The sequence below is a fragment of the Kogia breviceps genome, chromosome 19 (genome assembly GCF_026419965.1).
Source record: "Kogia breviceps isolate mKogBre1 chromosome 19, mKogBre1 haplotype 1, whole genome shotgun sequence".
NCBI lineage: Eukaryota > Metazoa > Chordata > Mammalia > Artiodactyla > Physeteridae > Kogia > Kogia breviceps.
In genome coordinates, this window is record NC_081328.1 from 21,538,941 (window position 1) to 21,551,737 (window position 12,797).

At 36.4% G+C, this 12,797-nt stretch overlaps 1 protein-coding gene across 3 annotated transcripts in view; it reads right to left on the minus strand.

Annotated features, from left to right (window-relative positions):
• Nucleotides 1–3,362: 3,362 nt before the first annotated feature.
• APPBP2 (amyloid beta precursor protein binding protein 2) overlaps nt 3,363–12,797 on the minus strand; it is a 65,971-nt gene continuing 56,536 nt past the window's right edge. For all 3 annotated transcript variants that reach the window (XM_059047580.2, XM_067021773.1, XM_067021774.1), the window contains 5 exons: nt 12,426–12,550; nt 9,542–9,627; nt 7,648–7,838; nt 6,198–6,363; nt 3,363–3,957 (listed from right to left, as the gene is read on the minus strand). In XM_059047580.2, the coding sequence (XP_058903563.1) occupies nt 3,704–3,957; nt 6,198–6,363; nt 7,648–7,838; nt 9,542–9,627; nt 12,426–12,550 (822 nt within the window). In that variant the 3' untranslated portion in view covers nt 3,363–3,703. The remainder of the gene's footprint in view (nt 3,958–6,197; nt 6,364–7,647; nt 7,839–9,541; nt 9,628–12,425; nt 12,551–12,797) is intronic.

The following is a 12,797-nucleotide window of genomic DNA, read 5'->3' on the forward strand; positions in this document are numbered from 1 at the left end:
TCCTCCGCTTTCTGAAAGTTCACTTTATGCTACTTTGCTTTTATGAAAGACCTACATTAGCACCTGTTTTTGCTAACCGAAAAAAATCCAAAAGGATCTTCACTCTTATGAAAAAAGGTGAAAAGCAAAAATAGCATTCAGCGCTTGTTTTGCAGACAGCTGTTACAGAGGCAGTGGCACCCTGAGCAAGGGTGGCACCGCCAAGCTCCTCCCCTAGAACCACGCTCAGTATCTCAGCTTCAAGCCACAACTGTGCGAGTTTCTGTGCTTTACCTCGATTTATTTTGTGCATCCATTAGCAAGCCATGTCCTAAGGTAACTGCCCCTCTGCTGTTCATCTGTTTTGGCTTAAAGAGGCTTCATGGGAACGCTCTACTTTTGGATAGCGGTGAAAGCCTCTACCTGCTACTCAGCAAACCATTCTTTCAATCTGTAAAGTATGGCCAAAAGCTTCAATCATGTTCCAGGCATGTGTTTACTGTTCAGCATTCTGTCTGCACTATAGGAGCAGCCAAATGGCACTCTCATTAGTTATGATTGCAGCCGCTGGACCTAGTTTTCACAATATTATGAACCCTTCTCTAACAGGTTAAGAACAAAGGTCTTTGTCAAATCTTTCATTTTCACAAGTGAAAGCACACCTGTGTGGGGATTACCCCAAAGCAATGAGTTCATTTTTTGCTGAACAGAGACAGAAATTTGATGATAATAAGGGTCCTAATGCTTCAGGCAAAGTCAGCTTTGGGGACCCATAAAAATTATGGTCTAAAAAACCCAACTGGCTCTCCTAAACTGAACGTAGGAGTGACCGACCACCTGTGTGGCTCACGAATGTTACAGGGCTCCCTGATGCACCCAACTTGAGCAGCACCAAACTTTAGGAAAAAGACTGGGTAAGAGAGAAAAAAATGAAAGCCAGGAAAGGATGAGACCAAAGGCCCCTTATTTAATATTACTTTGCTGAACTTCCAGAAAAATCTTTTAAGTTGGTCTAGGATTTCTTACGCACAACCCCACCATATATAAAAAGTTTGTTCAATCAATTGGCTATTGTGAGGTAATTTTATTCTTTTCTTTGAGATTTTTTCTAACCCCAAAAATCATGATGATATTTACCTCCCTAACTTATCCTAAACATCCCTACTGAAAGGATAAATCCCACACTTAAAAATTATTAGTGTATAATCTTCATTAAAACCAGAAATAATAGCACACTAAGTTACATCACTAACAGAAACTGGCAATCTCTCTTCTCAACCTAGAGTGTCTGCATTAAGTCAAAGCATATGGATTTACAGAAAACTACATTAAAGCAGTGGCAATAAGGGGGAACTACCAATAATGATGTTTTTTTTTAAAGAAAAACTGGCTGCCGTTTAATATTATCACCCTGTGATCCTAGGCTTCTAAATATCATGTTGTTTTATCACTGAGTGTGAGCTAAGTTGAGTTCAAACTGAATTAGAGAAGATGAGGCCTTAAGTCATTTGCTTGACTTTATCCTAGGAAATGCTATATGTGCACAAAACCAAAAATATAGATTAAAAAAAAAACTTCATATGAAAACATAAGTTTCAAAATATTTATTGAAAAACAATTTACCATGACATTCCTATACCACAAACATACCACAGGACTCTAAATAACCAACAAAAGTATACAAAGCCTATCCTTAAAGTATCTTTGGAGGTATTAAATATATAGGCCCATGAGGATAGAGCTGAGTAACTTAAAATGTTAGTCCTTGGTCACACAGACTATTTGGTAATTAATAAAGAGGTGCCTCTTGGCATTAGATTGTAATAAACTGGAAGGGGGAGGTGCAGGTGTGCCAATGTACTCTTTTCAAAATTAAAAATAATTCAATTTGAGGATTAAACCCAGGTTTCAAAATCACATAGCCATAATCTCAGGGTCTGGGCTTGCTTCATCTCTTTAGGTACCTCCCCTAGTCAACGCCCACTTGGGGACTTAAAAACACTGGCTCATAACTAACAAGATGGCAAATAACAGTTTTAAACAAGGTTGTATTTGGGAAGTCCAAAAAAGTGTTTAAAATCAAATTTATCTGAAATCTCCCATTCCTTTTTCTGTAGTCAATGTGGTGGACAGTTTAGATTTTTTCCCCCTCCCACCCCAACATGCCTGTTGAAAGAAAACCAAACTTCAGCACACATCCACTCACCCACAGACCGCTCCCAGCGTTAGCCAGGAGCAACATCTCTAACAGCCAAGTCATGAACCCCTGAAAATAGGGGGGAAAACCCTGATTCTTAACTATAGAGGCACCAAATAGGCCACTATAATAAGAACTGAGGTAACAGCAAAAGACCTTTTTTGTTTCTTGGATTGCTACATGTCACAACTTCTCAAATTTGAATATTACCTCAACATTAAATAACCTGACTGGCTTAAAAAAAAAATCAAAACCCAATAAACAGAAAGACAAGTTAGTGAAATAGATATATCATTAGGGGAATCTTTCCACTTGACTCTTGAATTTCAAATAAAATGACCTAGTTGCACTAGTATTTACCATAAATATGAAGGATTTCTAAGAAGACTTGCTGTTTTTCGGAATTCATTTTTCCATTAATCCCCATAAACCACACAGTAACCTATAATTCCCATCTGGACATGAGCTATTTCATGACTCTTAGCCAATATACTTGCTAACTGTGTTGCTTATTAGGGTAACACTTAAAATGAGGGAGATGGCTGCAGCAGATATTTATAGACTTGCTTATGGCATTGCCATCTGTGTACCTTGACTAAAATATGCTACTGAAATTGCCAAATTTCCCTAGTTTGGTGTCTATTACATGAATATAATTTCTGCATGATCACTTTTCATTATACATCTAAATGAAATCATCCTACTGATAAAAGTATAGGCAGGGGCTAAAATAATAATCTAAAGCCTCTGGTCCAAATAACCCCTTTCTACATTAGGCTGGTCCTTTTCAGATCCTCCTGGTCCTGTTAGCTAACGCTATCAGAGCATCTTGCATTTTTGTACCCCCAAAAAACACAACAAAACCAAAACAACCAAAGAGTTAAAACTGCTGGTTTATCAGCTTTCTTGTTACTTACAGATCAACACTGGTCCAGTTCAGATGAATCTGACAGTCCTTCCCTTGTAATAGAGCTCTGGAGTGGTTGTATCCACTTCTCTGGGTAAGGTAGCCAAACCTAAGTCTGGATGTCCCTCTTCTATTAGTACTTGTGTTAACTTTTCTATACTGCATATAAAGATTTTCCCCATAAAATTTCTTTACAATACAGTATTGAATACCTCCTCAAGGAAGAATTATATGTTAAAAAGTTGTTAAAATCATCCTTACATAATAAGAATGCAACTCTTTTAAACTCTTAAATAGTTTTATTTAGGGGTTCTTTTTTTCTTTCAGGCTTTCTGCAAAATGAATTATTTTTTAAAAAGAAAAAAAAATTCCTGTTGTTTGTTCTACTAGGTTGAAAATATGGGCCAGATTACTTATACATGCGGTACATGCTGAATATAACTGAATATATGCTTATTCCTACGGACACTCTGCAAGATAGGGATCACCCAAATAGGGTCAATGGACTGGACCAGTGTTTCAATGCAAATTCCAGCCCCAAAAAACAACATGGTTTTGATTTCACAGTATGAATTCCCTGGAATCTGGGAAAAGGTAAATTAGTTAACTGAGGTCCTCCCTCAACAGCTCGGTCCCTCAACATTCTGAGAAATCAGGAAGGACTGCACCACTTCTTCAGTGGACTGGGGGCTGGTGTTGACATCTTCAAGAGCATCGGTCACTGAATACTGCCGATCTCGCAGCCGGTTCCAGTTAGACAGAACATTGTGATATTCAAACACTTTCTCGTAATTTCCAACGGAGTTGTAAAGTTTAATGAGACCTCGGTAATCATATTCTAGTCCACTGTAGCCTTCACCAAAAAGTTTCTTCCCTGAAAGTAAACAGAAAAAGAAAGAAAACTCAAATAAATAATGAAATAACAAGTAGTTTCCACAACAGAAGCTCAGTTCTTTAAAATAAGGTGGCTTCGTTTTATTCCCTTAAAAGGAATAGATTCAATTCTTTTATCAGCATTCACCAACATAGTTCTACCCACAATCTACCTCTAAGACTTAAAAGAGATCTAAAGAATGGCAGCACCTTCAACAGTAGAAAAATACATATGCACAATGCTATTTATTACAGCATTGTTTATAAGTGTGAAATATTAGAAACAAATGAAGATTTGTTTCAATCAACTATGGAACATCCACTCAACTATGGAACATCCATTCAAGGCATACTATGAAGCTATAAACAGGGGAGGGAGCTCCCAGCTCTTTATGAACTGACATGGAGTCATTTATAGGGTATACTCTTAAGTTAAAAAAAAAAGCAAAGTATAAAAAAGTACCAAGAGTTTGCCACCTTTTATGTATAAAAGGGAAAATAAAACATTTATGTATCTGAACATTTGTGCAAAAAGATACACAGAAAATATGGGACTTCCAGGATTGAGCAAGGTAATATATTACAGATAATCAGCAATCTCACATACATGGATATATGATTTATTGGCAAAGGTAGCACAGCAGAGGGGAAAGGACAGTCTTTTGAAAAAATGGTCCTGGTCAACTGTATATCCACACGGAGGGAAAAAAAGGCACGGGCTGGGGGGATTTGATTGCTACCTTACACCCTAAACAAAAATCAATTTCAGGACTATGGATCTAAATGTGAATGGTAAAATAAAAGTTTCCAGAAGATAATCTTCCAAAAGAGTATCTCCATGACTTTGGGGTAGGAAAAGATTTCCTAAACATAATATTAAAAGTGTTAACCATAAAAGAAAAGAGCAATATTTGATTACATTAAAATCTAAGAACTTCTATTCTTTGAAAGGCACAATTAAGAAAGAAGAAGTAGGGACTTTCCTGGTGGCGCAGTGGGTTGACTCCATGCTCCCAATGCAGGGGGCCTGGGTTTGATCCCTGGTTAGGGAACTATATCCCACATGCATGCTGCAACCAAGAGGTCGGACGCGGACTTCCCTGGTGGTGCAGTGGTTAAGAATCTGCCTGCCAATGCACAGGACATGGGTTCGAGCCCTGGTCCGGGAAGATCCCACATGGCGTGGAGCAACTTAGCCCATGCACCACAACTGCTGAGCCTGCGCTCTAGAGCCCGCAAGCCACAACTACTGAAGCCCATGTGCCGCATGCTCTGCAACAAGAGAAGCCACCTTGATGAGAAGCCCGTGCACTGCAACGAAGAGTAGCCCATACTCGCTGCAACCAGAGAAAGCCCGCGCACAGTAACAAAGACCCAATGCAGCCATAAATAAATAAATAAATAAATAATTTTTTTAAATTTAAAAAAGACAGAGTTTGCACACCACAACTAAGGAGCCCACCTGCCGCAACTAAGAGCTGGTACAACCAATCAAAAAAGTAAGAAAGGGAGGGAGGGAGGGAGGGAGGGAGGGAGGAAGGAAGGAGCAGTAGAGTGAGAGTTATCTGCAACACATTTAACCAACAGATACATCCAAAGTATATAAAGAACTTCTATAAACCAATAAGAAAATGACAGACAAGTCAATATAAAAATGGGGAAGAGTTTTAACAGGCACAACATTCAGATGATGACCACAGTATCTTATTTTGTAATAGGGCTGAATTGAAAACAATTCAAATGTTCCAAATATCCATTAACAGTAGAATGGATTAAATAATGATATACTAATCCAATACAATATTACACGGCACTGGAAATTAACAAGCAACAGTGATATGAACAACACAGATGTATCTCACAATTGATATTCACCAAAAGAAACCAGGCATATAAAAATATACATTGTATGATTTCATTTATATCAAGTTAAAAAACAGGTAAACTGGGTCTATGTTAAAATCAAAAGAAGGGAGAGGATGGGCTGAGGGTAGTGTTTACACAAATATTTAAAAATAACTACTTTTGCCTTTACTTGACACTCTACTGTCATATTTCTTACTAGTGGCTTCAACATCAATAAATAATCTTTAGCAAAATGTTTCAGATGATTTGAGTGGTTCCTGGATATCCTTAGCAGCTCTAAACTCATTTAAGTCTTAATAATAACACTTCCCCATACAACATGTAAGACATGTTGATCTCTAATCAACTGACTAAGAAAATTTTAAAGTAACTTACCAATTGCTATAGATCGCAAATAAAGTTTCTCAGCATTTTCATACTGATTCATGTCATAATTGTATAAAGAAGCCAGATGTCCCACTGAAAGGGCTACTTCATAATCTTCTTGACCAAGAAGTTGCTCTTTAATCTGAATTGCTTTGATGTGCATTTCTTCCGCTTCCTGAAAAATAATTAAGCTGTATTAACCATTAGATTATACTTTTTCTTATGTCAACAATTCTTACCCCATGAGTAAGATTCTTTAAAATGCCAAAGACGTCTTATGGATGGCATAAGGTAATCTGATCAGAGAACACGCTATATTCTTCCCAAAGTTGCCTACGGGAAGCCTTACTGGTTTGGGGAAGCTGTGCACATAAGCTGATGAAAGTAATAGTGTCCTATACCAAAATGACAAAAGAAAACCTGTCCTTGTAATAAAAAATTGTTAGAAAAAATTAATATCAAAATATTCTAAAATGAAAATTTCTTCTTTCAGTTAATACACTCCAAAATTTAATTGAACCTTGTTAAGGAACTCTACACTATAGTATGTTATTTTACATAGAAGTACACTTTATTTTATTTTGTTGAAGTTTTGACAATTTTTATCCCAACAAACCAAACTCAGGTTAATTGAGGAATGTGTAAACTGATTTTTAGATAAAAATGAATGTCTTAAGCAGCAACTCTCATCCCTTCCTTATTGTGACCCTGTAACGGACAATAATAAGAATCTATAACCCAAAATTCTAAAAGGGAACTAAATTCAGTAACTTTTTATCACTACAATTAATAATAGTTGCAATATCTTATATTTCTTGCATACTTACGTGTCAGGCATTCTGCTAAGTGCTGTACTTAAACTACTAGCTAACAGCTATGTTTTAAGTCTAACTATAATAACTGTTTTAGTCTTTATGGTTTGATATATTTATTTTTCTAGGGTCCGTATTTTTGAATTTTATTTATATTTTGACTGTCTTTTAAAAAATTTATTTTTATTTATTTATGATTTTTGGCTGCGGTGGGTCTTCGTTGCTGCGCATGGGCTTTCTCTAGTTGCGGCGAGCGGGGGCTACTCTTCATTGCAGTGCGCGGGCTTCTCATTGCAGTGGCCGCTCTTGTTGTGGAGCATGGGCTCTAGGCGCGCAGGCTTCAGTAGTTGTGGCTCACAGGCTTAGCTGCTCCGCAGCATATGGGATCTTCCTAGACCAGGGCTTGAACCTGCGTCCCTTGCATTGGCAGGTGGATTCTTAACCACTGTGCCACCAGGGAAGCCTCTGTCATTTTATACTAGCCATTTTCTCAATTCTTATGTGAAATAATGTAGGAGTATAATAAATGTATACCTTATTATTTAAGATTACTAAAGAAGCATTATTTAAGATTTATTTTTTAAGACTATAGTTTATTACCTAAGATTATTTCAAGAGAGAAAAATACAGTAAAACATGCTTCTAACCTTAAATTTTCTCATTGACTGATAAAGTCTTCCAAGGTTTCCGTAGTGTTTTGCAGTCTGTACATTAAATTCCCCAAAAGCTTTTTTAGCTAGCTGGAGTGAAGACAGGTGCAAATCATGAGCTTCTTGAAGCAACCTCTGTTCAGTTTCTTTATTATGACAGTCAATTGCAATCTCCTCTAAAATAAGTGCTGAATAAGAAGGCAATAAAATTAGTGCATTTCCAAACCATGTATCAAAGCTAATCAGAACATAAAATTTAAAACTAAATTTTACAAATGTTAGTTGTATATACTTATATATGCTTATGGTTTAGAACCATAAACCATGTCCCATACCACAGAACTGGTAAAAATGAAAGTATTCCATTTTAATGAAAAAATACACTTTTGGGGTCATTCTATTTTGCACAGTATAATGAATTTCAAATTTAAGAAAAACAATGGTATACAACAAATTATTTTGCAGAATTACTCTCTATTTTACCAGACCTGTTATGCTTTGCTGATGTGAATTTGTTGTTTAAGCAAATACAAGGAAGACAAGAATAAAGAGGCAAATTTTTTAAAGTTGTGAAAAAGTTGTCTAGGAGTACCTAAGCACTGTTGTAACCACACTTTGTAAACTATATAACCTTTAACCAAATACAACTAAAAGAACTGGTTTCCTCCTAACTCATTTGACCAATCAAACCAGGCAAGAAGATAATTTAACTTCAAAGTCCCATTCAAGACCCTCAAATTCCATTTAAAGTCTTAAAAACACATACTCTTTTACCAGGCAATTTTATTTCTAGGAAAATTGTCCATGTGCACAAAAGTAAAAAGAGATTTAGTTCACTGTAGCATTTTTAAAGAACAAAAGGTTAAAAAACAATTTAAAGGTCCAATAAGACAGGTGAGGCTAAAAACATGAGAAAAAAAATATACCTTACAGGTACTGAAATGGGAAAATGTTGGTAATATATTAATTGAACAAAGCAGATTATAGAACTAAAAAAAATTATTCACTCATTTCAGTATTTGAAGAAAGAAAAGTCTAAAAAAATATTCACCAAAATGTTGATTCTGGATTGATGAGATTTCAGGTAACTTAATTTTTTCTCTTTTCTAACTTTTAATTTTTGACATTAATCATGTAATACTTGCATGACTTTAAAAATGCAAACCTAGAGGGGAGGTAAAACCCAGTTCCAGAATTAAGGTAAAAGTTATCCAACATGCATGGAATTACCATATGGGTGACCCAATCATGTTGGCAAAATGAAAGCCTTGGTAGTGATTTGCAGAAGAGTTAATTAGAAAAGAAGGAAGTGGTATGTGGTAAGAGCCTTACAACATTAAGGGTAACCTGATATGAAACTGAGTTTCAGAAGCTTGCATGATAAAACTGAAGGTATGAGAAAAACCCATCTTCAGTTTCCTACCCATGTCACTGCACAGTAATAACTTGTGATTCTTCCATCCTCTCCTCAAAAGAAAGGACTGACTGAATGAATGAATGAGTGAAAGGAAAGAGAGGAAGGAAGGTAGGAAAAGGTAAAGAAAGAGGCAAAAGAAATGTATTCTGGCCTATTAACAATGTTATATGAGAGAAGTGAACAACCTTTCATTATGAACCACTGTAAATTCTTAGAGTTGTAGGCAAATACTATAAATCAGTGAATTGGCTATTTTAGTAATATGCAGTCTAATCCTGAGGAAATAAACAAATACCCCTATTTTATACCATATACCATCGATTTTAAAGTATCAGAGAGTAGACATCTATTATAACTGACAGCGAAGGAAATCTAAAAAAAAAAAAAAAAAAAAAAAAATATATATATATATATATATATATATATATATATATATATATATATATATATATGAGACTAGATTACAAAGGGTACCTTTCACCCTCTTTGAAGAAGCCAAAAGAAGATGATCTTCAGGTAGGATGTGGGTAATGATACCAATAGCTCTTTCTGCATGAAATCTGCAATACAGATAGATATACTCTGGCATTTCTTTTCTTTTAAGTTACAAATAATTTAAGCATTTATAAAAATCACAATTTATAATATAATACTGAGAGAATTTCTAAAACTATCTGTGGAAAAGGACCAGTTTTTTGTTCGTTTTGGAGTTCCAATCTTTTGTAGACTGAACTTTTAAACATCCAGTGGATTCCCATCTCCCTCAGAATCAACTGTGAAGTTGCTATCACAGCCTATAAGGCTCAATATAATATGATCTTTCACTGGGCTACCTCTCTGACCTCATCTCCTACCATTCTCAGAAACAATCCCCTTTTCCTTCCAGGCACACAGGAACTGCAGTTTTCTGAACACGTAAAGCACGTGCTCACCTATGACTCTTGCACTCGCTTTACTGTCTCTCTGTAATGGCTGTCCCCTGAATATCCACATGGATTACCCTCACTGAAGTCTTTCCAGACCAGCCTATACAAAAGACCCTAAAAAATCTACCATCACTCTTTAAACTCTTAGCTTACCTCATTCTCCTTCATAGTATGTATTCTCACCTGACATGTTTGGTTATTTGTTCATGGCCCATCTCGTCAAACAGAAGGCAAGCTGTTTGTCTATTTTATCTGCCAGATCCTCTCAAACAACTCCACGCCTTCTATTCCCATCTTCCAGGTAATCATTAATTTTCTCAGATCTGTCTTCCAATTCACTGTCTCTTTAGTTGTGTCTAATCTGCTGTTTAACTTGTCTACTGAGTTTTAATGTCAATGACTATTTTCCAATTCCAGCTATTATATAATGTTTTTTATAATAAAAGTGCTTATTAAGACAATTCATATCAACAAAATTCACCCATTTAAAGTGTACAATTGAAAGTTTTTAGTATATTACAGAGTTATGTGCCCACCACAATTAATTTCAGAATATTTTCATCACCTCAGAAAGAAACCTTGTGCCCTTTAGGAGTCACTTCATTTTCCTCCAACTCCACCCGCCCTAGGCAACCACCAACTTACTTTCTGTTTCTGTGTGTTTGCTTTTATCTAGATAGTTCATATAAATGAAATTATACAATATGTGGTCCTTTGTAGCTGGCTGCTTTCACTTAGCACAATGTTTTAAAGGTTCATTCATGCTGTAGCATGTATCAGTTGTTTTATTTTTATTTTTTAAATTGAAGTATAGTTGATTTACAATGTTGTGTTAGTTTCAGGTGTATGGCCAAGTGATTCAGTTATACATACATATATATATATTTTTCAGATTCTTTTTCCCTTATAGGTTATTACAAAATACTGAGTATAGTTCCCTCAGTTATTTTATTTTTAAATCTGCCTTTATCTCAGATTATTTGGCTACACTCTGTCCCAACTACTCAACTCTGCTGTTATAGCATAAAAGCAACCATAAACAATACATGAGTGCATGAGCATTGCTATGTTCCAATAAACCCTTATTTTGCCTTCAGGCCATAGTTTGCCAACACATTTTATATCTTTAAACACCTAAGAAACCTTACTTTATAGTATCAGCCATAAAGTTCTGTTAACTGATATTTTTAGTGTTCTAATCTTGATCATTATGTCTGCTGACTCACCCACGGGGGATATGTTCCCTTATTAAAATTTTTTTTTTTGGTACGCAGGCCTCTCTCACTGTTGTGGCCTCTCCCACTGTTGTGGCCTCTCCCACTGTTGTGGCCTCTCCCGTTGCGGAGCACAGGCTCTGGACACGCAGGCTCAGCGGCCATGGCTCACGGGCCCAGCCGCTCCGCGGCACATGGGATCTTCCCAGACCGGGGCACGAACTCATGACCCCTGCATCAGCAGGCGGACTCTCAACCACTGCGCCACCAGGGAAGCCCTGAATATTTTTTATGATGAGTTCATCTCAGGTACAGCTAGATCTATGGGAAGTCTATATAGCTTGGACGGAAGGTTAATTATTTCCAAGAGTTTTGCATTTTCTCCTGAAAAGCATCCCAGGAGAACTAGCAGTCCCAAAGTGCTTCTTAATGTTTTCCTCCGTTTGGGGGTTCCTGCATGCATGATGCCCAAACACAACGTAGACATCTATAAATTATAAATTCCCCCGTGAGGCTTTTTTTTTTTCAACTGAGGGCCCAACTTAAGTTGGACAAATTTCCATGTCACCTCTCTTGCCAGTGGGCAGTTTGTCTACTCTTTCTCTGAGGGTGTAGCCTTGATCTTGGCTTCATGTGAGGGCTTCACTTCTAAGCCACAGCTTCCTATGGGCTAAATGCCTTGTCTCTTAAACCCAGTATTGCTGTCCAACCAAGGTTATAGAAACTTCTAAGCCTTCTAAGCCTTTCCACCCCAGAACACTCATACTGTAGTTCATGCCTACCCTTTTTGGATTTTAGTCCATTACTGGCCCTTCGGGATTTCTTCTCTCTTACAAGCTCAGTTATGCATTTAAAAAAATGATTGTTACATTATTCAGTATTTCTGCATGTTAAGAGCAAGTTTTTAGGTTAAGTCTGTCATTTAACCAGACACTACTGTATTAGTCAAAGGAAAATTACTGAAGGAGACACTTAAAAAATAAGTCATATTCTATATGGAGATATATGTCACAACATTAAACCACATAAGATCTAAACAAATGGATTATAAATTGATATGATTTTGTGACTTCAAGAACATTTTAGGTATCTTGTTCAAGTTCCAGGAGGACAAATTTAATCCATAAGATACACTGAAAAGTATTATATTAGGAAAAAACAAAACAAAATATAGCCAACAGTATTTAATCCCTCACTGAAAAGGAAAGTGGAACTTACAGTGCATTGTCAAATTTCCCAGAGCTATACTGGTGAACATAAGAAGAATAAGCCAAGTCTTCATGAGCTGTTGCTACATGGATATTTTTGCCACCAAACACTGACTGCCGAATGTCAAGGGCTGCCTGAAAGAGTCATGAGAATAAACTCGTAATACTGTGAATCCTTAAAAGACACTACCCAGCTAAATTAAGCATCCTAGTAATTTAAATATATATTCTATATACTCAATTCCATCAGTTTTGAAAAAAGTCCTGCTGTATTTAAATCACAACAGAACATAAAATTCACCTACAGCCTGATTTTCTAAAGAGTAAGTTTGACTTAAAAGGCAATGGCTTAATAATAAAAATCATTCACATGTCTTAGGAA